The 24,794-nt window shown below is 41.8% G+C and overlaps 1 protein-coding gene across 7 annotated transcripts in view; it reads left to right on the top strand.

The window, feature by feature from the left end:
• TJP2 (tight junction protein 2) overlaps positions 1 to 19,017 on the top strand; it is a 126,010-nt gene extending 106,993 nt beyond the window's left edge. For 3 of the 7 annotated variants that reach the window (XM_069576368.1, XM_069576367.1, XM_069576369.1), the window contains 11 exons: positions 393 to 603; positions 1,453 to 1,640; positions 2,505 to 2,600; positions 3,311 to 3,390; positions 3,797 to 4,007; positions 10,719 to 10,819; positions 12,025 to 12,237; positions 13,554 to 13,664; positions 14,819 to 15,148; positions 16,623 to 16,708; positions 18,096 to 19,017. In XM_069576368.1, the coding sequence (XP_069432469.1) occupies positions 393 to 603; positions 1,453 to 1,640; positions 2,505 to 2,600; positions 3,311 to 3,390; positions 3,797 to 4,007; positions 10,719 to 10,819; positions 12,025 to 12,237; positions 13,554 to 13,664; positions 14,819 to 15,148; positions 16,623 to 16,708; positions 18,096 to 18,261 (1,793 nt within the window). In that variant the 3' untranslated portion in view covers positions 18,262 to 19,017. The remainder of the gene's footprint in view (positions 1 to 392; positions 604 to 1,452; positions 1,641 to 2,504; positions 2,601 to 3,310; positions 3,391 to 3,796; positions 4,008 to 10,718; positions 10,820 to 12,024; positions 12,238 to 13,553; positions 13,665 to 14,818; positions 15,149 to 16,622; positions 16,709 to 18,095) is intronic. The other 4 variants (XM_069576371.1, XM_069576370.1, XM_069576373.1 and 1 more) reach the window with 2 other exon arrangements.
• Positions 19,018 to 24,794: the final 5,777 nt, after the last annotated feature.

Genomic DNA, 24,794 nt, shown 5'->3' with positions numbered 1-24,794 from the left:
GATTGACCTTTCCGTTCTGTTCAAACGTTCAACAGACTAGCTGAAGCCACCCCTGTGAGGGAGGGCAGTCTGCTTTACTCAGTCTGTGTGTTACTGTTGGCTCCTCCAGAGACACACCAACAGGCGCAGTCAGAATGACGTTTGACCAAATATCTGTGCATCGCATGGCCCGGTCAAGTTGACACAGAAAATTAACCATCACAGCAGAAGTCGTGAACTTAGTTAGTTGTCCTTCCTGTTTGAGCTGTGGTTACCATGGGGCCTGTGTGCTGAGTTCACTAAATGCATGGAAGGTAAAGCACGTGATCAGAGCTCAGCGAACCCGATAACTGCTCCAGGAAAGACCCCTGGCCAGGCTGAGCACTGCATGAAACGATGCTTTTGTCTTTCAGTGTATAGAGACATACTGGCTTGTGGCAGAGGGGATTCATTTTTTATAAGAAGCCACTTTGAATGTGAGAAGGAAACTCCACAGAGCCTGGCCTTCACCAGAGGGGAGGTCTTCCGTGTGGTAGATACACTCTATGATGGCAAATTGGGCCACTGGCTGGCCGTGAGGATCGGAAACGAACTGGAGAAAGGCTTAATCCCCAACAAAAGCAGGTATCTGAGACCACATGATTCCACACAACCCCCAAGACTCCCCCCTACACATAAACAACACCCCCACATAAAGGAAGCCCCATATGACTTCGTCCTTTGTCATCATGACCTCTCCCATCATCCACTTCTCTTGTATGAAGAGACTTGGGAGAGATGGTGAGTTTCGTTCCAGACCACCACAATGAAACAAATATTGTAATGAAGCAAGGCACACACATTTTTTGGTTTCCTGGTGCATATAGGAGTCATGTTTATATTATACTATTAAGTCTATTAGTTGCACAGTAGCATTATGTCTAAAAAAGCAAGATACATACCCTAATTAAAAATGCTGTACTGCCCCAAAATGCTAACCATCATCTGGACCTTCAGTGATTCATAGTAGTTTTTGCTCGTGGAGAGGTTGAAATTTTGAGAGAAACTGTGACACAGAGGCACAAAGCGAGCGGATGCTGCTGGGAATAGACCAGCAGCACCAACAGACTTGCTTGATGCGGAGTTGCCGTATGTCTTTATAATTTGTAAACAAAAAGTGCAGTGTCTGCAGAGTGTGATAAAGCAGAGTAGAGGAAGACAGGGCATGTCTGTACACCAGCCTAAGCAGAACAAGCCATGTCAGCATGTTTATTACTGAGCTACTTCTGGTAGATTTCATGTGCACCCAGCTTTTCTCTGCCTCCATCCCGATGAGAAAGCACCTGTGTTTCTTACTCCTGGCATTGCTCATTGTTACGCTGCATCTTCTCTGATCCAAGTCCGTAAGTGAGAGTGGCTGGATTTAGTTAGTGACTCTCACATTTGCGCGTTTCCTGACTTCAGAACTTTCCTTCCCCTGGCTTCTTCTCTCAGAGCGGAACAAATGGCCAGCGTTCAGAATGCCCAGAGAGACACCACCGGGGACAGGGCAGACTTCTGGAGGATGCGTGGCCAGAGATCAGGTGTGAAGAAGAACCTACGGAAGAGTCGGGAGGACCTGACCGCCGCCGTGACCGTCAGCACCAAGTTCCCGGCCTACGAGAGGGTTTTGCTTCGAGAAGGTGAGGGATCCATGTGGGCCAGGAAATGACCTGACTGGGCTCAGAGCCTGTTTTTCTTCATTTTTAAACTTTAATGGTCATGTTCCAATTTATCTGTATCACTTAGGTGAAGTGAGCTGACAGCTGGAATCATATTTCAGCACAAAATAGGACTTAAAAAAAACTGAACTGTGCAAACTTGTATTTCTACAACCTTGGTTATTTTTTATTTTAATACTACCATTCAGAAGTTTTTATATATTCTATAAAGCAAAGTTTATCTTTAGTTATAGTGAGGGGAATGAACCAAAATAAAAGAGAGAGCTTTCATTCATCAGAACAGAGCTAGGCTGAATTGGAGATGGAAGAACACACAGTTTCTTTTCTTTAGTTGTGTTTTCAATGTGTGTGCTCAGTTGTTCAGTCATGTCTGACTCTGCGGCCCCATGAACTGTATCCTGCCAGGCTCCCCTGTCCATGGGATTCTCTGGGTGAAAATACTGGAATGGGTTGCCATCTCCCTCTCCAGGGGATCTTCCCAACCCAGGGATCAAACTCGGGTCTCCTGTGTCTCCTGCATTGGCAGGTAGATTCGGTACCACGAGCACCACCTGGGAAGTCCACTATTTTGTTATCAATACTCTATAAAATACTTTTGTTTCTTAACAGCTAAAGACTTGTAGGTGTCTTCATGGCTTTTCTTTTTGTTAATTGAAGTATAGTTGCTGTATAATATTATGTATAAAATTACAGGTGTACAGTTTTTAAAGATTATACTTCATTTGTAGTTATTATAAAATATTGGCCATCTTCCTCATTTTGTAAAATATATCCTTCTAGCTTATTTTACATCTAATTTCATGGCTTTTTCTTTTCTCATTTCAGCTGGTTTCAAGAGACCTGTCGTCTTATTCGGCCCCATAGCAGATATAGCCCTGGAGAAGTTGGCAAATGACTTGCCTGACCTGTTCCAAACTGCTAGTAAGTCTGTCAGTGATACTTTTTCCTCCCTCAACTTTTGTTCAGGAAAATCTCTAACCTGCAGAAAAAATAATGAACACCCACATACCCTTCACCTGGAATCACTTGTCACCAGGTAACATTTGCCATCTATATTCTTCCCCCATAGACACACACATATACATACACACTTTTTACAGTTTCTGCTGACGTATTTGAAAGTTTAAGTTGTAGGCATTATAACACTTCCTACCTCTGTAAATCTCCTAATTCTCCTCCTATACAACCATAATACCATTATCACAACCAGAAAATTTAACGCAGATACAATAATGTTATTTAGTATATAGTTCCTTTCTCAAATTTTATCAGTTATCCCAATTATGCCTTTCAAGGTAATTATTGTTGTTTCTTTTTTAAGTTCAGAATGCAGTACTTTTGAATTTTGTATCTTTTGTGATCTTCTCCTTTTCTAAATTATTTTGTGGCATGATATTTTGAACAGTCCAAACCATTTGTCTGATAGGATGCTCCTGTTGGCCTGATCTGTTTCCCTTGGTTAGATTTTGGTGAAACAGGTAGTCTTGGTCCTTCCCATTGCCTCTTATTAGGAGACAATGAATGTCAGGTTTCTTGTCCCAATTGATGCTAGGAGGGCGGTACTTGGTTGTCACTGATTTCTACAATTTTGTTAATTCCCCCCCACCTGCTTTATTTTTTTTCCTCTGCAGAAACGGAACCAAGAGACGCAGGATCTGAGAAATCCACTGGGGTGGTGCGGTTAAATACCGTGAGACAAATTATTGAACAGGTAAGAAAAGTCACCTGAGGGCCACACTGTTGGAAAGAATAGGGTCATGGTTTGCTGCAGTGTTTTTAAGAATAGAGTCTGTATTTTAATAATTATTAAATGTTAGTAAGCTGAATATAAATGTAAGCTGTTTCATTGTGTGGCAATCAGTTGATGTCCTGTGAACCAATGTATTAATTCTCTTGGAGTTCTGAGCATTATACCAAAAACTTGTTAAATGATTTTCTCAGAAGTTCTCATAGATTGGTAATATTAAAGTAGACCTAATGTGATGGGAAATGTTTTCAGCTTTGTGATTTACATGGGCACATTTTATCTAATGCGACCTTTACTTATTAACACAAACTCTTTGATGCTATTTGGCTTTTGCCCATTTATGTCACCTTTTCCCCCATTTTTCTAACAGGACAAGCACGCACTCCTGGATGTAACTCCTAAGGCTGTGGACCTGTTGAACTATACTCAGTGGTTCCCGATTGTGATCTTTTTCAACCCAGACTCTAGGCAAGGTGTCAAAACTATGAGACAGAGGTTGAATCCATCTTCTAACAAAAGTTCTCGGAAGTTATTTGATCAAGCCAACAAGCTTAAAAAAACTTGTGCACATCTTTTCACAGGTAAGTGAAATGTAAAATGTACTCTTTGCTCAAAAGTAAGGAATGAGGAACTATAGGGTGGAAGGAGTAGGAAAACAATCTGAATGGAAAATAGTTATCTGAAATTCTGTTTATGACTCCTAGGAAAGGAACTAATCCTATAAAGTGAGTGTACTAGACTCATGGTGTTTGATATTTAACTTTGTAAGTTCGACTGTTTGAACATGATCATAAAGATCCATAGTACACAATACCTGGTCATTTTGATGAGGTTCAAATTTTTGGGAGGGACTACAAGGCTAATAGTTAAGCCTGGCAGAGCACCGAGTACCCGTATCTGGCATGGGCTGTGTCTTTCTTCTCTTCTTACCCTCCATGCGTACGCTGACTTACAAGGTGATAGGAACTTGGTTTCATTATTTTAAAATGTCTCTGAAATAGCCTTGAATATTCTGGATATCAGATGAAGTTAAGAATTTATTACTCCTGTTTTTAAGGTGAAAATGATACTGTGATTATGTTAGGTTTTTTTTTTAGAAGTTCTCATTTTTAGGCATGTATGGTAAATAAGAATATTTATGGATGACCTAATATCGTGTCTGGGATTTGCTTAAATAATCTTCAGTGAGGAGAGTTAGTGTGGCTGTAGATCAGACTGGCCAAGAGGTGATAGTTGTTGAAGCTGGGTGATGCATTCATGATGTATACTCTTCTCTCCACTTTTGTATGTCTGAAGTTTTCCATAATAGGATGGTTTTTTTTTAATTCCTGAAGTGAAGACCTACTGTTGCTATTATTCGGGAAAGTAAAATGATTTAAGAATGTGACCTTTTTAGTAACTGAATGTGTGCACTACCTAAAAAAAACGACTAGTTCTGTGAATGTGGTATAATTAAGGGTTTAAAAGGGTTGCATGAAGTTTTTGGTCATGCAGTTTTATGGAAGCCGCATGTAGCAATTGTGTGGATATGATTAATATCCTTAGGATAATGATAGCCCTCTGAATTCAGGCTTCCCTTATAGCTCAATTGGGAAAGAATCTGCCTGCAATGCAGGAGACCCACTTTTGATTCCTGGGTCGGGAAGATCCCCTGGAGAAGGAAATAGCAACCCACTCCAGTATTCTTGCCTGGAGAATCTCATGGACAGGGGAGCCTGGTGGGCTACAGTCCATGGGGTCTCAAGAGTCGGACACGACTTAGCGACTAAACCGAGTTCAGCACCAGTCATCATCAACCTATGCCACTTTTAGCTTATCTGACACTGGGAAGGGAAGGGAAGGGGAGAGTGTGAATGAATGTCTACGTTAGACCCTTGTTTCATTGTTACTGGCTTTTCTTATTAAAGAGTGAGATGCACTATGTACCACTATGGTGAAGTGCTCTAACTGAGAGGTCATCTAACCAAAGGCAAAGAAGGAAGTGGTGCTTCATAAACTGGATTTTTGTGAACGTAGAGTCAAGGTTAAGCTTGTGCTTTTGACATATTCATATGTGATGTTTCCTTTGTTTTACTGCTACTACTGTAATTAACATTATCGTTACTGTTTTTATTACAGCAATAGCTAACAGTGGGACAGCCTTTCACGGGTGCTGTCTTATTAGGCCATAGGAAAGGCCAGGTGATTTCTGCATGGTCACACATTAGTGTATGGCTGAGACCAGACTAACACTGGTGTCTCTGACTGTGTGTCCAATATTCTATGTACGTCACAGCACAGACGTATTATCCTAATGCTGAATGGGGTCTTATGTTGCCATTCCTCCATTTAACAGATAATTCATTGAATTTGAGGTCCATGTGATTGTGACTGATGTTAAACCTACAGCCACTTCATTTCCCCCCACCTCCTTACCTTTGTGTAAGTTCACTGAATGGCTAGGAGCTTCCCTCGGAGAGCTGAATTTGGGATTCATGTGAGGATGAGATAGCAGGCAGGGAAATAATGAGTTGTAGAGGAAGAGCCAGGCTGAGGAATGCTAGACACTGGCCACTTCACTGGTCTGCCTTTGAGTCAGCTTCATTTGCTGACTCAAGTCTTCATGATGGTTAGAGCAGGATGCTGAGTAACTTACAAAAGGATGGCCCTTTGCGGCCTTTTCCAGACTGCTTAGTTTAACTCTTGAAACTCTGTGGGTGGCCCCACTGAGCACTTTATATGCCCTGTGTCTCAACCTGGCCAGGTTGTGACTTGATGATGTACACCAAGGCCAGAATCCAAGGTTGTTGGTTTGTTGTTTTTTTTTTTAAATGATTTTAAATCAACAGCATTTATGGCCTTTAAGTGAATTAATAGGGGCTTCCCACGTGGTGCTAGTGGTAAAGAATCTGCCTGCTAATGCAGGAAATGCAAGAGATGCAGGTTTGATCCCTGGGTCAGGAAGATCCCTTGGAGGAGGAAATGGCAACCTGCTCCAGTATTCTTGCCTGGGAAATCCCATGAACAGAGGAGCCTGGTAGGCTACCGTCCATGGGGTCACAAAGAGTTGGACACGACTGAGCGACCAACAGAACAACAACTAAGCAACAAGAATGAGATTTACATCAGTGACAATAGTCATCAAGCAATGCCTTCACACACACAATGAATTAAGTGGGGGAAAATGGAGCTACTGTGATGAACAGTAATTCAAAATCAAGGCTTATGTTGCAGGTGGATTAACTCAATGAATATCTTTCTTTTTTCCTTGTTGCACAGTAATAAGAAAATCCCATTTTCCATAGATGAGTATTTAAATTTGGCAGTATTAAAATGACTCTCCTTGAAGTTACTATGTATAAAAGTGATTGAGTAGGAGAACTGAAGATCTGTAAACAGTGTCATGATAAATTGTTAGCATTTCAGATGTAGGACAAATCAGGGCTTAGTATGATATTAATTGTAGCTGGTTACAAGAAAAACTAGCATTGCTAGTTTTTGTTGATTTACTTTTTTTGTACTGTTTTGCTTAATATTATGTCTTGCTCATTTTTGAAAGGTATAAATTATTTTGTCTTTTTTTTAAATGTATATCCATTACTATTTTTACAGTATAATCAAATACCTTTTACCTAAAAAATAAAAATTAAAAAAATTAAAGCAAAATGACTCTTCTTGCACATTCAAGGTACTTCTCAATTATGCAGAGATGACAAGGGGAAACTTTATTCTGAGATTTGCCCAAAAGCAAGTTAACTTATCAATGTAAGTTAAAATGTTAGGCTTCCCAACCTTCCCCCATCACTTTAAAAAAGTTACTGTAGAATAATACATTTTGCATGCACATGTTACAAAAATTATTTTTTTAAACATGAAGTTTACATTATGTATTTTCTTGGAGTTGTTGAACATGTTTTGCTGAAGCACTCAGTTCGTGGTTTAAAGACCACAGAAATGCAATGGTGGACTTAGAGATCCATGCAGAGCCATCCTTTGTGTGAAACTGGGATTTTTAAGGTACCACAGGATGGTCCAGCACTTTTCTCAGTTTCCCAGATTTCATTAATGTGAAATTTGTAACTTACAGATCATTACTTTAATTATATTAATTTAAAATTAATGTACAATTAATGCAGTCCTAAGACTTTGGAAATGCTGAATAAATGCTATTCATTAGTGGTACTGTTTTATGCTTTTTCAAAATCTTTCATTGTTACATATTGTAAACATTTTTCATTTCCATAATATAGTGTTTGAGAAAGCCTAGTGGAGAGGAGTGAATCTTGTACCAGTTAAAAATACCCAAACTGCAATAGGCAATTTTTGATTTCCCAAGGATATGTAGGGACACTGAGGACCACAGGAAGCAGATGGAAGTTGCCATTCTCCCTGGCTGGGCACCTTGGTTGATGCCTGTCCATAGAGTCCCTCTAAATGGTAACCCTGAATAGCATTTTTGAAATTTAATTTATATACCCTATAATTCACCTGATTTAAGCATGCAATTCAGGAGTTTTTAGTGTATTCAGAGATGCACAGCCACCACTACCACCGACTTTGGAACTTCTCCATCACCCTGAAGAGAAACCTCATACTGTTACAGTCACTTCTGACTTCTCCCCACCCCTCCAGCCTCACATGTCGCCTTTGTCAGCTTGTGCTTCCCAGCCTCCTTGGTTGTGGAAGGAGAAGTAGCGCCAAGTGCACCCATGCCTGGGCTGGCAGTGGATGCCCTCAGAAGCCCAGGACTCCTGGCTGTGATGGAGGCTGAAGGAAGCTCCTTTCAGTATTTCACCTTCTGGAGTTTGAGAGATGTATTTAGTCTATCCAAGGAAGCATGAGTCTAATCCAGAGGTTGGAAATGATAGGAGTTAACCTAATGGCTTGTAGTCGAAGAATCTGAGAAACCTGAAGAGCAAAAGTCAACAGTAAACCAAAGGAACTTGATTCTAAGAGAAAGGAAGGCAGCATCATGGCTGTGCTCCCACCTCTTAAAGAGAGGTAAAGTGCATGATTTGAATGCTACCAACTCAGTTAGAAATTACTGCTTTTTCTTTTTTCCCATGCACTAGACTTCAATATGAATTCGGTAAGAGGCTTCTGGCTTGTTTCACTTTATCAGGGGGCATGAACATATTTTCTGCATTTCACAAGTGGCCCTTTTAATTTTAGGTTTTCCTCATGATAAATACAAACTGTACTCATCTTAGACAACTTCTGCATAAAGCTCAAAAAGGTAGCTGAACATTCTGTATACAGAATGTTACAGAGTGGAGATCACTCATTTTGTCCCTGGGGTGCCCAATGTCACTTCTGTTACCAAGAGGATAGTAATCTTTACAAGGTACTATGATAAGGCTTCCCAGATGGCGCTAGTGGTAAAGAACCCACCTGCCAATGTAGGAGATGCTGGAGACATAAGTTTGATCCCTGGGTTGGGAATGAACCCACTCCAGTATTCTTGCCCAGAGAATTCCATGGACAGAGGAGTCTGGCAGGCTGCAGTCCATGGGGTTACAAAGATTCTGACACAACTAAGCGACTAACACACACACACGGTAAGGGTACAAAAGTCCAAGGAAACAAGGTTGATTTTCTTTTAGTTGTCCAAGGTATCAGTTTATTCTAATACTATAAATAATTAATAGCCCAGGAAATTGTCAGCTTGTTCAGGATTTTCCAAGGTCAATGTTGGGACTTTTTAAATGAAAGAATGCTGTATGTTACTGGGAAGAAAATCCTGAAGCAAAATTGCTTACAAAATGTGCTTTCTGGTTCTTTGGAGTTATTTATAGAGAAGTATGCAGACTTCAGGATAGATGGAGCAGGCTGCCTAACAACTTTCAGCAATAAGATCCAGTTTTCTTTTGGGTGACACATAATGGGCTGAATAATAGGCCATGATGATGTAGCTCTAAAAAGTACCGATTTATCTGGAATTTGATCATTTTAGGTCCAAAGTATTGCTGAAGAATGATCACATGTATTTTACTGGTTGGTATTTTATCCTGGTACTCCAAATTCATGTTTCAGATGGGCTGAGTCACGCAGTGGCTGAAGCCATAAGCTCTACAAGCAGACTTCTGAGTTTGCATCCAGGCTTTTCCACTTGCTTGGTGTGAGGCCTTAGACTAGTTACTTTCACTGCTGTGCCTCAGTTTTTTATCTATAGAATAGGGATGATAGCAACACCCACCTTGCAAGGTTTGTCTAAGCATAAAGTGAACTAATCCATGTAACGTATTTAGGAAAGTGCTTGGTCAGTCCTAGTAAGTGCTATTATGTAGGAAGCATTTTGTTCAGAATAGAAAATGTGTGTCCCATGAATACACACACCTGTAGAGTTGGTTAGTCTGTATCTATTTTCTGAAATGTTTAAGCCTATCAAAATGACATACATTTAGTTTTTTATTCGAGATAAACAGTACATTGGTATATATTTTTCTTTTACTGTTCATATCTATATATTGATTTTTAAAATATGTACTTTTATATTTTATTTAGATGTGTTATTGTTGCCCTTGAAAGCACACTCTTTAAAAATATATTTTTTAAATTTATTTTTTAATTGGAAGAAAATTGCTTTACAGTGTTGAGTTGGTTTCTGCCATACAACAACATGAATCAGTTATGATTTTATATATTTATATGTGTGTGTGTGTGTGTACACATACTGTCCCTCTTGATCCTCCTTCCCCCTTTCTCATCGCACCCACTCTAGGTCATCAGAGTGCCAGGCTGGGCTCCCTATGTTATAGAGCAGCTTCTCCCTAGCTATCTGTTTTATACATGATAGTGTATATATGTCTATGCTACTTTCTCAAGTCATCCTACCCTCTCCTTCCCCTAGTGTGTTGACAAGTCTGTTCTTTACGTCTGCATCACCATTCCTTCCTTGCAAATAGGTTCATCAGTACTATTTTTCTAGATTCCCTATACATGCATTAATATGTGATATTTCTTCTCTCTCTGACTTACTTCACCCTGTATAACAGGCTCTAGGTTGATCTACCTCACTACAACTGACTCAAATTCATTTCTTAAAAACATATTTTTTAAAGGTAGCTTTTCTGAAAAATAAACATAAATCCATTTTTAGTTTTATGACATCCACCTATAATGCAGACTTCAACAGATAGATGGTAACAGTTTTAATTATATTCAGTTGAAAGAATAGGGTTCAAATATGTGCCAGCTTTCTCTTCTATTTCTAAAGTTTTAATTGAAATATGACAAGTTAGGGTAAGTTATGGCCAATACGTTTTCTAATAAACGTGAAATTGAGGCACACCTTTTGGTTTACATTTCTGTAGCTACTATCAACCTCAATTCAGCCAACGACAGCTGGTTTGGCAGCTTGAAAGACACGATTCAGCATCAGCAAGGAGAAGCAGTCTGGGTTTCCGAAGGAAAGGTATGTGACACAGATGCTCTGCTGTGAGGTGAGAGTCTGTGTTCTGGATTTTTTTCTCAAGAGGGTAGTGAATGTAGTAAAACCATGCACATTTCAAGTAATCTCAGCATATGCTTCAATTGTTCAAAAATTTGTAAATTCTCTGGAAAAGTAATAAAACAAAGGGACTTTTACAAGAAAAGCAGAATGGGATATATGCAGCCCTACATTCACTTCCCTTTTGCTTTTAATGTAGTAACTAGTGTTGTGTTCCAAGCACACTAATCAGAGCTTACAAGACCTTGTGCTGAACTCCACAGCTTATTACCAAGGACCTGGGAAACCCAGAGATGAGGGGAGATGAGGGGTTAGGTTGAGGGCGTGGAGAACATAGTTAAGAATTAATAGAAGGAGGGAAAGCTAATGGAGTTGGAATCGTTGTGTTAGAAAGCAGGTTGGCAGAGGAGGAGTGCTAGGGTTTTGTGTAGGTGATGGGAGAGCACTAGAATCTGGTATAGGCTCCTGACCTTGGCCCACTTCTGTGTGGAGGAAGGGCTCTCACAGCCCTCCTGCAGGAAGGGAGCAGAGAAATTAGAGACTGCCTGTGGCACTAGGAGCCCCCGGTGCTGGTACTCTGCGGTGCAGCTGAATTGAGGTCGTTTGTGAGACATTCAGGGTACGATTTTGTTCCGTAAGTGCCTCTATTACCAGTTAATGGTTGAGTCCTAGCCCTGCCCTTTAGGAATTGCATGTTCAGTCAGAGTATCTAGCATGTACTGACTGCTTATGCCTGCTGCGGCTCTCTGCTAGCCTCCGTGGTGAGAACAGGCTGAGCATGATGGAGCTTCTTCCTTCAAGGATTTGAGAATCTCGTGGGTGAGTGGAGAGGCGTGCAGCTCCAGGCAGCATGCACTTATCTCTGGGAGACCAGTTCATCAGAAAAAACTGGAGGGGAGCCAGATTCTGGAAGAAAAGTGCACAATGTGAGGAAGCCTGATGGATGGTGGCAAGGAGAGATAGGGTGGAGGGTTTCTAATTTAAGTCTCTACACAAAAATTTACATAGTCATTTAAAGCCAAGTGATTTCAGGAAGATAAAGGTGAACTTCCTTTTCTCGAACAAGTCGAGGTTTCAGTCCCTTGGCTGTGCCCTTGGGAATTTTCTTGAGTCCTCACTCCCAGGAGCCATCTCAGATCCCACTGACCCTCCGAAACAAATTCCTCTAGATGGAAGGGATGGATGATGATCCCGAAGACCGCATGTCCTACTTAACCGCCATGGGCGCGGACTATCTGAGTTGCGACAGCCGCCTCATCAGTGACTTTGAAGACACCGACGGTGAAGGAGGCGCCTACACTGACAATGAGCTGGATGAGCCAGCTGAGGAGCCGCTGGTGTCTTCCATCACCCGCTCCTCGGAGCCGGTGCAGCATGAGGAGGTGAGGCGAGGCAGGCCTGGGCAGGAAAAGGAGGTTCTGGTGTTTCACTCGAATTGCTTTGGCCAACAGCTTATTCAGGGTGCTGAGGCAGGTATACCTAAGGGTCGGAGTGGTTGATATCTAGGGAGCCTCTCATTCCAAGCTAATGCCTGTGTGATTGTGGATGTGGTCTAGAGGGGAGTGGGACAGGAACCAAGTGCTGGGAGAGGTTGAGTGGTCAGCACTCACCCCACAGATGCCCCTGGGCATGATGTCATGATGTGAGGCCAGCTGTCCAAATTACCAGTGGGGCATTATTTTTAAATACAATATTGTTGTATTTACTTGTAACCTTTGATTAGGTCTCTCTCTGTACTCTTAGGTATCTGTGCTTTTTCTTCTCCACCCTACCTTTAACCTTTCTAATCTTGCCAAAACTCCTGAGTGTTTCCCCATCAGTTTCCTTCTCTCTTGTATTTCAGTTTTTCAATTGAGTTTATTGATTAATTATGTCTGATCTCACGTACTATGCATCCACTGGCCAGTGAATAGACTGCTTCTGTGATTCTAGAAATCACATTGCCAGCACTAAGTTAGGACCAAAGTAGTTACTGGTTGCACCTCAGAGAACACTGGGATAATGACCTTTGCAGACAAGATTCTCCATATATTTGGATTTCTGTGGACTTGTCTTCAGCAGTTTAGGCTGTTTCAGTGAAGTTTGTTCTTTACAATATAGAAGGACCAAATATGTAAGTTGAAAGGAGGAACAATTCACCATGACACAAAAAAAATTAGTATATACTGTCGACAAGTCATAAAAAGTAAATTAACTCATGAATGTCTGCAGATACAGTTGAGCTAATGCTTTAAACTGTTAACAACTGGTGGTCAGGTAGTTAATTCCCTGGTGGTCAGGTAGTTAAGACTCCACACTTCCACTTCAGGGGATGTGGGAAACTAGGGTGATGCATGCCGCATGGTGTGGCCAAACACGAAAGAAAAAAAGAATAAAATATTAACAGCTGTTAGCGAAGAATAAAATATTAACAGCTGTTAGCGACAAAGCTTTACAAAAACCTCTTGTTTTCTTACTGTAAAGGGAGAGATGCAGCTAGTTTTGGAAAAAATACACCTTAAACACTTGCTGATGGGAGAGTATACCAGGTATCTGCCTTTTCAGTAAAGAAGCACTGGGTCAGTAGCTCAACTTACGCACTTTAGGAACCTTAACATCTTAATTCCTACAAGTTTGAAGAACTCCAGCAAAGAAGACCAGTGGCTCTCTTCTTCCTGCTGGGATGTTCTCGTTGTGAATGAACGTTTATGTCTTGTAGAGCATAAGGAAACCCAGCCCAGAGCCACGAGCTCAGATGAGGAGGGCTGCTAGCAGAGATCAACTTAGGGACAATAGCCCACCCCCGGCATTCAAGCCAGAGCCGCCCAAGGTACGTGGCTGGGACACCCAGGATGGGAAGGAGGAAGAAACACATGGAGCTCACCTGGAGCTCAGCCTAGCCAGGGCAGAGCATGCACAGTAAGATGGCACTGGATTATGGTTTTGACCAACTGGGTTCTCCACTGGAGCCTATCTTTTGGGTGAATCCAAAAAATTAAGAAATGGCAAAAACGTAAAATGGAAAGGCAGTTTTAGAAGAGGGTACAATTTTAGGACTGTTAGTGTTTGTTTCCTTTTGTTTTTTATTTGTTTGTTTGTTTATGTAGAAAGAATAAAAGTTGGATGAATACTGCATGCCCAGAATCACCTGTCATAGAATCTGTTTTTCTTCTTCTATCCAATTAAATTTTTCTGCCCACAATCTGATTTAGATGCACCTGAAAAAATCCTTCCTGATGACTTGCTAAAGGAAACAATCACCACTATTGTTTACAGTGCCTCTCATTATGAGGACAGTTTATTTTTTAAATAAACCATTGTCCAGAAAAAATCAATATCATATGATTTTTCAGCCTCTCTGAATCACAGCTATAACTATAGGCTTTCCCTTAGAACCCATTAAAGTTTCTCTTCCTAACTCAGTGCTTTAGATAAGAAGAAAGTAATAATTCATTGTGAGCTCTGAGAGGTAATTGGTGACCTAATAATATAGATGAGTGAAAGTTTACAAGCGGCCTAAGATGAAAGTATGAAGACAAAGCGGCCATCAGCATGATATTCTCCCTTACCGCTCCCCACCCCCGTCTCCTCACTTCTGGGTGGACCTCTGGGCCAAGGCACGTCCCCTCAGCATGGTGTGAACTCAGGAGCCACTCTTCCATCCTGAAGCCTGACTTGCTCTAGGTCCTCCCTAGGATTCAAATCTCCTCTAGGACAGAGTTAGGTCTGATCGTCCTCTAGCACTTGCAGGCCTCCCAGCACCCTCTTGGTTTCCTCGAGCACTTAATACTCTTCTGTAGGGAGTGAGGTAGGGCTTTGGATGCCAGATCTTGGCCATGTACCTTGTATTTGATTCCTTGTTGGAGTGGAATTTGTTGACCACCTTTGGAAACTGATCAGGAAATGGAGTGTATTAAATCACTAATAGAGATTTGAAAATAAACTGAAAGCTCAAGGTTAAAACTATGTCATTGCTCTCTGCAGGCCAAAACCCAAAACAGAGAAGAATCTTTTGACTTCTCCAGATCTTATGAATACAAGTCAAACCCCTCAGCTGCTGCTGGTAACGAAATTCCAGGGGCATCTACCAAAGGTTGTCCTCCTCCTATTGCAGCGAAACCCACTTTTGGACGGCCTATACTGAAGCCCTCCACTCCCGTCCCTCCCCCAGAGAGTGAGGAGACGGGAGAGGGCAGTGAGGAGCAGCACAATGCTCCCAAGTCTGTCCTGGGCAAAGTAAAAATATTTGAGAAGATGGATCACAAGGCAAAGTTACAGAGAATGCAAGAGCTCCAGGAAGCACAGAATGCAAGGGTAATTGTTTTTAATCACTGGGTCATTTTAGTGTATCAACAATAAGAATTTTAAAGAAGTTCCATTGCAGTGTAATGATTTACAGTCCTTTTGCCACTGCCGCAAACATGAAAGGGTATGTTGACATGCGTGATACAAAGGCACCTCCAATGCGTGTGTCATTTTCAGATTGCCAGCTATTAGCACATCCTTTTCCTTCCAGTCAAGAAAACCTGACATTGCAGGTGAATAGGATTCTACTCTTTGTGCTTCAGAACTTTATATTGGGTTCTGGAATAGGAAAGCGTGACAAGAGAATCTGTGGCCTCTTCAAAATTATTTTTCACTGTAACATTTATTAAATAAAGGTTTCTGGAGCATTTCGGCCCAGTGGTTATGGGAGTTTTCTTCATTTAAATTGGTCACAACACTTGCAGTGCTTCTGAGCCTTTTTCTTTTTTAGAGGGGGAAGGTAGGGGAAAAGAAGGATTTATTACCTGCAGCAAGTAAGGAAAACACAAGGGATCTTTTCCCAAAGCAGTCTCCCTGAACTGGAAATTTAGGGAGGTTTAAGACTAAGGCTATGTGCATGTTCATAAGAGGGCTTGAATAGAGAAGACTTCAGCATGGAATTGGAACAGAGGTTGACAGAGTCCAGGCTGTAGTTGACTGAAGTCAGGAGGGTCCACATAATTCTATCCTCCAACTGGGAGGGGGCCTTAGTTCCTGGTGTCAGGGCTTATTGGAACTCAGGTTCTTTATGCCTCTTTGCAGAAAGAATTCAGTGAGAGAGAAAGTAATTAGTAACAAAGTGGATGTATTTAGAGAGATACATTCCACAGACAGACTGCAGTCTGTCTCCAAAGGCAAGAGTGGCCCTGGAGAAGCACGCTATGGACAGAGTGTGGGCCATCTCAGAAGGCAAGAGATGACCCACACTCTTTTTCTTTTGTGCTTCTTTTGGTGGTAAAATATACATGGAACTTACCATCTTTAACATTTTTAAGTGTTTGGTGGCATTAGTATACTCACATTTTTGTGTAACCATCTCTATCATCGATCTCTAGAATTTTGTCGTCCTCCCCAACTAAAACTCTGTGTATATTAATTATTCCTCATTTTCCCTTCCTCCAGCCCGTTAACCACCATTCTGTTTTCTGTCTCTATGAATTTGACAGCTCAGGAGCCTCACAGAAGTGGAATCATACAATATTTGTCTTTTTTGTGGCTGATTTATTTCACTTCGTGTAGTGTCCTAAAGGTTCAACCATGTTGTAGCATGTGGCAGACTTTCATTAGTTTTAAACATTTTTCCTATTTGACATTTACCACTAGGCATCACATACATCTCTGGAAACTAGAGGTTTGCTTCTGTCTTTCCTCTTCTTGGCTAAAATGGGATTGGACAATGGAAGCAGCAGGAAATGAGCAAGCTGACTGGCTAGTCATTCATCCCTTCCCTCTTGTTCTTTTTTTACCCCCATAATCTCCACAGATTGAAATTGCTCAGAAGCATCCTGATATCTATGCAGTTCCAATCAAAACACACAAGCCGGATCAGGGCCCACCCCAGTACACAAGGTAAGGGCTGCTCTGAGGGTATAGGTGTAAAAAAGGGGCTTGTGTAGGACTTTGATGCTTAAGAATTTTTTTTCACCTACATTTCAAAGTAACAGGAAAGTTTTTTTGTTTTTTTTTTCTTCTGGTAAACTGTTTACTTATTCAGTCAAATTTAATTATAAAGACCATAGAGTCAAAGTTTTACGGTAGTGTTGATTGCGTGCTAAAACTAACACAGTGGTGTTGTTTAGTTGCTCAATCATGTCCGACCCTTTGCAACCCCATGGACTGTAGCCGACTAGTCTTTTCTGCCCGTGGAGTTCTCCAGGCAAGAATACTGGAGTGGGTTGCCATTTCCCTCTCCAACACAGTGTAATCACTGACAATTGGAGCCATGTGTGTGCATGCTAAGTTGCTTCAGTCATGTCCAGCTCTTTGCAACCCTGTGGACTGTAGCCCACCAGACTCCTCTGTTCATGGGATTCTCCATTCAAGAATACTGGAGTGGGTTGCCATGCCCTCCTCCAGGGGATCTTTCCCACCCAGGGATCAAACCAGCATCTCCTGCAGCTTCTGCATTGTAGGTGGATTCTTTACTGATGAGCCAATTGGGGAAATCCAATTGGAGCCACAGATGTGTTAAATTGTGTTAGGATAGTTCATGAGCAAAATTCCTGGGGTTTAGATGCCAGTTGTTTCATTGTTAATATTTTCTAGCTGTTGGCCAACAAGCTCAGTAATCCTTTTGTGTCACTTAGCAAAGTCAGGCTGTGTGTGAGCTGTGGTCTGAGGGAAAGGGAACGTCAATTGACTGGTGTTGGTAGGATGCCTTATGTTTAAAGTGCTGCATAAGCAGTAGTGATTATCACAGAGTCTTCCTATTGAGGTTTTGCACTGGATCATTTCTTGCATCCGAGAATAGGAAACAAAACCACATTTTCTTGCAACCATTCTGACTGGAAACTGGAGTCTAGTTTTACAGCAATAGAAAACTAGAGGCAAGTTTCTTCTTTACCAATCAAATAGTGGCACAGCTGACCAGGAGGCCCCTGGCAACAGAGGGGAGTTGGTATAATTGACCAAAACTGGTGAAGAACTCACTCTGCTTGTGAACTTTTGACCAGTGATCTCAGGAAGGCGCCCTCATCGGACTGGAGGGTGCTTAGGTCAGGGAGTTATGTGTCTGTCTTCCCCACTCGCTACTTGAGTGGGTATCGGCCTTGACCTGTTATTCCTATCCTCAATTCCACCACTCTGTGAACCTGAAACGGGGCCAGGAGTGCCCTGGTTTGTCAGCAGAGTGTGACTCAGGTAAGTCATCTGTCCTGGGCAGTTGCCCCCTGCATGCAGCATGGACGGGCAGGGAGGCCCGAGCTTTGGGCTGCACGTAACCCTCTCTCTTTGTTAGTTCCAGGCCCCCCGAGCCACAGAAAGGCCCTGCCAGACTTTATCAGGATCCCAGAGGAAGCTATGGCAGTGATGCTGAGGAGGAGGAATACCGGCAGCAGCTGTCAGAACACTCAAGGCGCGGTTATTACGGCCAGCCTTCCCGATACCGGGACACAGAATTATAATACCCGAGTTTCGACTCCTGTGTGCTCCGCGGCCGTTCCCTCAGAGCAGCACTCCCGCCGAGCAGGGAGGATGGCTCTTTCCAGTTTCAGCGTGCTGTGCCGATGGTGGGGCACCTCCTGGGGGGCCCAGGGGACTGAATCTGGGGAATTGAGAGCTTTGGGCTCAGAATTAAGAGAAATACTACAGTCTGATACTGTTACTTGCTTCCATGGACCAAAATCTGTATTAATTCTGTTTGCATATTTTTAACATGTATATTAAGAAATGATAACTATTTTTCCTTATTAATAGCTGCCTTCTAAGACTGTTTCAATGAGGGACAGAATATGAAAAAGATAGATAAAAAATACTGTCGGATTCAAAGAAGTATTTTATTACAATTCTTTAAGTGCCTTTGATGAGAAGTGTCTTCAGTTTTCTTCCTTTGAAGCTTTATGCAAAGCCATAATGGACTAAAATATTTTGACTAAATTTTTGTACCTGTTTCAGAGCTATGGTTTTCTCTGCACTGTCATCTTTTTAAGGCATTTGTCTTTGTAATATTTTCCATAAATTCTGACTGTATATTATAATATCTATACTTGGTAGTTTGGCTACCGGTGCAAAATAGCTTGAAGACTGAGAAGTTAATATAGAAATATTTTGTCTGTTTAAAATCATGTGCTCCACAAAAGCAGAAAAATGCATTTCCAAAAATGTGTATATTGACAGCCAGTTTTATAATTTAATAAAAAGGAGGACATTGCAATCAATAAGGTGCTTAGTGGTGAATTTCTATGTTACTTCCTGTGTTAAAGTGCATCTTTTATTTCAGTTACTGATCATGAAAATGAGGACATAATAATTGCACAATCATAGTGTGTGCTGTGACCATTGCTGCCTAAATAGATAGTTCTACTATTGTTGGCCATTTGGATTATTTCCATTTTTTTTTCTTTTAATATGAAATACACCTTTTTATATATAATCCATTTTTATATTAATATATCAATGAGAAGCATTTTAATCCTTTGCAGCAGATAGGTTCTCTGAAATGGAATTACTGAGTGAAAGCAGAGGAACATTTTTAAGGCTCTTGATGGTTACTGCCAAATTGCATCCTAGAAAAGTTGCATCAATTTATACTCCTGTATTTACTATTTAAAGGCTAAAATATGTTTGAAATTTAAAAAAAAAAAACTAGGAATTTAGGCTTGTGTAAATTGGAATTGGAAGTACCTTGAATTTAGGAAAGGAGAAGAGTCTTGGTTCCATTATGGGCTTTTTGTAATATGAATTGACACAATAAGCACATGTTTTAGTTGAGTTGGAAATTCAGCGTACTCATAACTTAGTTATATTATAAATGTACCCTTGGTTGTGTCTGTGTCGGTTCAGGTGCTGTAATTTATAAACCATTTAGTGCAACACCGTGAATTGAGCAGGTTTCAAGGCACTGACTCAAATCTGCGTATTTCATAAATAAAAGCCACCTTTTGTGGATAGAAAAAAATGGTTAAATATATGATGGTTTGGTTTGCTTCTGCTCTTTAAATACAGGAATGAGTCCTTTTGCAAACTTCGGGAGAAGAGGAAAGGAAGCTTTTGAGCAGGAGCTGCGCTGTCCCTGGCAGCAGCACTTTTCTGTGATGAGTTAGGAGGTACACTCAGGAAGAAAGGACTTCTGTTCCCTAGAATGTTGCAGCAGTGCCCAGTGGATCATCAGTGTCTGCCGTCAGTTCAGTTCAGTTGCTCAGTCATGTCTGACTCTCTGTGACCCCATGCACTACAGCATGCCCGGTTTCTCTGTACTTAACCAACTCCCAGACCTTGCTCAAACTGAACTCCATCGAGTCTGTGATGCCATCCAACCATCTCACTCTGTCATTCCATTCTCCTCCTGCCTTCAGTCTTTCCCAACATCAAAGTCTTTTTCCAAGGAGTCAGTTCTTTGCATCAGGTGGCCAAAGTATTGGAGTTTCAGCTTCAGCATCAGTCCTTCCAATGAATATTCAGGACTGATTTCCTTTAGGACGTACTGGTTTGATCTCCTTGCTGTCTGAGGGACTCTCAAGAGTCTTCTCCAACACCACAGTTCAAAAGCATCAATTCTTTGGTGCTCAGCTTTTTTATGGTCCAACTCTCACATCCATACATGACTAATGGAAAAACCATAGCTTTGACTAGACAGACCTTTGTTGGCAAAGTAATTTTAATATACTGTCTAGGTTGGTCATAGCTTTATTTCCAAGGAGCAAATGTCTTTTAATTTCATGGCTGCAGTCACCATCTGCAGTGACTTTGGAGCCCAGGAAAATTAAGTCTATCACTGTTTCCATTGTTTCCCCATCTATTTGCCATGAAGTGATGGGACCAGATGCCAAGATCTTCGTTTTCTGAATGTTGAGTTTTAAGCCAACTTTTTCACTCTCCTCTTTCACTTTCATCAAGAGACTCTTTAGTTCTTCACTTTCTGCCAAAAGGGTGGTGTCATCTGCAGGTCTGAGGTTATTGATATTTCTCCCAGCAATCTTGATTCCAGCTTGTGCTTCATCTAGCCCTGATGTACATTCACATGATATACTCTGCATATAAGTTAAATAAACAGGGTGACAATATACAGCCTTGACGTACTCCTTTCACAATTTGGAATTAGTCTGTTGTTCCATGTCCAGTTCTAACAGTTGCTTCTTGACCTGCATACAGATTTCTCAGGAGGCAGGTCAGGTGGTCTGGTATTCCCATCTCTTTCAGAATTGTCCACAGTTTATTGTGATCTACACAGTCAAAGGCTTTGGCGTAGTCAATAAAGCAGAATTAGATGTTTTTCTGGAATACTTGCTTTCTCGATGATCCAATGGATGTTGGCAATTTGATCTCTGGTTCCTCTGTCTTTTCTAAATCCAGCTTGAACATCTGGAAGTTCATGTACTGTTTGAAGCCTAGCTTGGAGAATTTCGAGCATTACTTTGCTAGTGTGTGAGGTGAGTGCAGTTGTGCGATAGTTTGAGCATTCTTTGGCATTGCCTTTCTTTGGGATTGGAATGAAAACTGACCTTTTCCAGTCCTGTGGCCACTGCTGAGTTTTCCAAATTTGCTGGCATATTGAGTGCAGCACTTTCACAGCATCATCTTTCAACTGGAATTCCATCACCTCCACTAGCTTTGTTCGTAGTGATGCTTCCTAACGCCCACTTGACTTCACATTCCAGGATGTCTGGCTCTAGGTGGGTGATCCACCATCCTGGTTATCTGGGTCATGAAGATCTTTTTTGTCCAGTTCTTCTGTGTATTCTTGCCACCTCTTCTTAATACCTTCTGCTTCTGTTAGGTCCCTACCATTTCTGTCCTTTATTGTGCCCATCTTTGCACGAAATGTTCCCTTGGTATCTCTCATTTTCTTGACGAGGTCTCTGGTCTTTCCCATTCTATTGCTTTCCTCTATTTCTTTGCATTGATCACTGAGGAAGGCTTTCTTATCTCTCCTTGCTATTCTTTGGAATTCTGCATTCAAATGGGCATATCTTTCTTTTTCTCCTTTGCCCTACCCCTTTTAAACTCATATTCAGCTTTGTCCTGGGGAGGATTTAAGGCTGCCTACAATATATATGGATGTTAAATAAGAAAAAACTGGGTGCTAGGCAAATGAAGAAAGAGGAAGGAATATCAGAATAGGAAGGACAAACATGAGTGAGGATAGTGTTCACTTTACGTGGAGGAAGGGAGGGGAGTTTTTCCAGAAATCTATGCCCTCCCCTTTTCTTTTTATCCTCTGGGGTCTCATGTTGCATCATGCGATTGTGACCACATTCTTGCTAGGATTTGGGAGGTCCATTCCTTTCTGTGGTCTTCCCTCATGGCTCAGTTGATAAAGAATCTGCCTGCAATGTGGAAGACCCAGGTTTGATCCCTAGGTTGGGAAGATCTGGAGAAGGAAATGGCAACCCACTCCAGTATTATTGGGCTTCCCAGGTGGCTCAGATGGTAAAGTTTCTACATGCAATGCGGGAGACTCAGATTTGATCCCTGGGTCTGATCCCTGGGTCAGGAAGATCCCGTGGAGAAGAAAACGGCAACCCACTCTAGTACTCTTGCCTGGAAAATTCCATGGACGAAGGAGCCTGGTAGGCTATAGTCCATGAGGTCACAAAGAGTCGGACACGACTGAGTGACTTCACTTCAACTTCACTTTCTCCTTACTGTGTTCACTGTAGGGCAGTAGCATAATCCCAAGGACCATTCAGTAAAAGTTCTGGAGAAAGCACTGAAAACTGCAATGTAGAAACTGCCCTGCCTTCTGATCTAATCCAGAAATAAAATTCTAGAGCACTCAGGGCCATTGCCTTTCAGATAGCAATATGACCTGTATGAATCCCCAAGGAAAATAAGTAATCCATCTTTCTGCAAAATCCATTTTACTCAGAGTTGGGGGTGGGTGTTTGAAACACAAGGTAGATCATTCGGCAGAGTGCAAATCTCCCATGAGTGTGCAGGCTAACATGGGGGACTTACATGATGTTTTGTATCCTCACAGGTCTCTGGGGCACCTTCCACCCTCTGAAATTCTCCAAATCTGCATGGTAGTCTTGCTTCATCAGCAGCATCTTACAAAAGTACAGCATAACCTGTCTGTCCCTCACTTTACTGCTTCTGTCAACCTTGACTTTGATGAATGAAACAGCAGTAGTTGTGCAGTGGAGGATGGGGAAGATTGTTATTTGGGTCACAGAACCCAAGACCAGGTTTTGAGTGTAAGTAGTTTGTTTGGGAAATGCAGGTAAACTGCAATGGGAGACTGGAACTTAATCCCACCTGCCCCCCCAGGCATCCCCCCCACGTACACACCCAGGAAATTCTGCTGAATGGCATGAAACACTTGCCTCAGGGTTTTCCCACCCAGGTGGTGGGAGAGCCAAGCTGTTTGTTCTAAAACCAGCTGGCTTTAGACTGACTGAGGGCTGCTCAGGTCAAATATGCTTGCATTGATGGGGGAGACGGTGTCCTGACCCCCTCCCTCTCCTCAACTCCCCCTTCTTTCAGGCAAAACAACGCAGAGGCTGGCAGTTGGCAGGCTGGAGCAGGCAGTGGTGCACGTCCTAAGGAACCCTGGTGGCATGTATGATGGTGATGATTGGGCTATGGATCTACTGAGGCCTCCAAGGTGAGGGTTTTTTCTGTCTGGTGTCTTAGAAACATGGGGGAACATGGGAAGAACTGGGAAACTATCCCCTAGGGAGAGTGGAAAGGGAAAGCCTACATCCCTGTATTAGTCTCCTCCCGAGAAACAGAACCAGCAGGATGTGTATATAGAAAGAGACTTATTTTAAGGACTTGCTCCCACTGTTGTGGAGGCTTGTGCTGTGCTGCGCTTAGACACTACGTCGTGTCCGAGTCTTTGTGACCCCATGGGCTGTAGCCTGCCAGGCTCCTCTGCCCGTGGGATTCTCCAGGCAGGAATACTGGAGTGTGTTGCCCTGCCCTCCTTCAGATGATCTTCCTAACCCAGGGATTGAACCCAGGTCTCCCTCATTGCAGGTGGATATTTTACTGTGTGAGCCACCAGGGAAGCCCAAAGAGGCCTAGTAAATCGCAAATCAGCAGGCTAGGTCAGCAGACTAGAGACCCAAGGAAGACTTGGAGGCTTACTGGCAGAATTCCTTCTTGCTCAGGGAAGATCAGCTTTTTTCTGTGTTCGTGCCTGACTTGAGGCCTTCCCACGTTATGAAGGACAATCTGTTTTACTCTAAATCCACTGATTAGGATGTTAATCTCGTCCCACAAACACTCTCATAGAAACATCAGAATAACATTTGACCAAATAATCTGGCCAGCATAGCACAGTCAAGTAGACATAAAATTAACCATCACAGTACCCTTTACCTTGTAGGTACCCCTGTAGCTGGACATCTCATCCAGTGATAAAGCTGAATGAACCAAAAGAGGGAAAATTATATTTACACCTCTTTATAGATTCTGGTACACATCTATATGGTACACATTTCACATGCATATATTATCTATATATTTTGTTTTAAATAAAAATATGTACAAAAGCCTTAAATTAAAAGCAAAGAGGGGATATATGTATATCTATGGCTGATTCATGTTGAGGTTTGACAGAAAACAACAAAATTCTGTAAAGCAGTTATCCTTCAATAAAAAAATAAGTGAATAAAAGGAATTCAAATCATAGTGTTGAGAAACCCCCATAACAATAAGGTAGTTGACATTTTAAAATAACATTTAGTGAAATAAATGAGGTTTAAAATAAAGGGCTGAATGGCAATTAAAATATATATGTGTATGTATGGAGAGGGAGCTCTTCACATTGCTATCCTAGCTTTTTAAAGTCACCTCTGTATATATACAGGTATGAAATTGACGCAGTTCACATTCCCCAGACTAGTAGTGATTGAATGGCAGCAGCAGTAGTTTGGTATTTGTTTCGTACAATAAAAAGTGTGACGTGGTTTCGTTGCTTCTGCACTGGCCTCAGATGTTGTTCCACCTCAGAGAGGACCAGAGTCCAGGTTCCTCTGACCTGAGCTTGAGT

Source organism: Ovis canadensis, chromosome 2 (assembly GCF_042477335.2).
Source record: "Ovis canadensis isolate MfBH-ARS-UI-01 breed Bighorn chromosome 2, ARS-UI_OviCan_v2, whole genome shotgun sequence".
Lineage (NCBI taxonomy): Eukaryota > Metazoa > Chordata > Mammalia > Artiodactyla > Bovidae > Ovis > Ovis canadensis.
The sequence above is the reverse complement of the archived record's forward strand: the minus strand, read 5'-3'. Positions and strand labels throughout refer to the sequence as shown.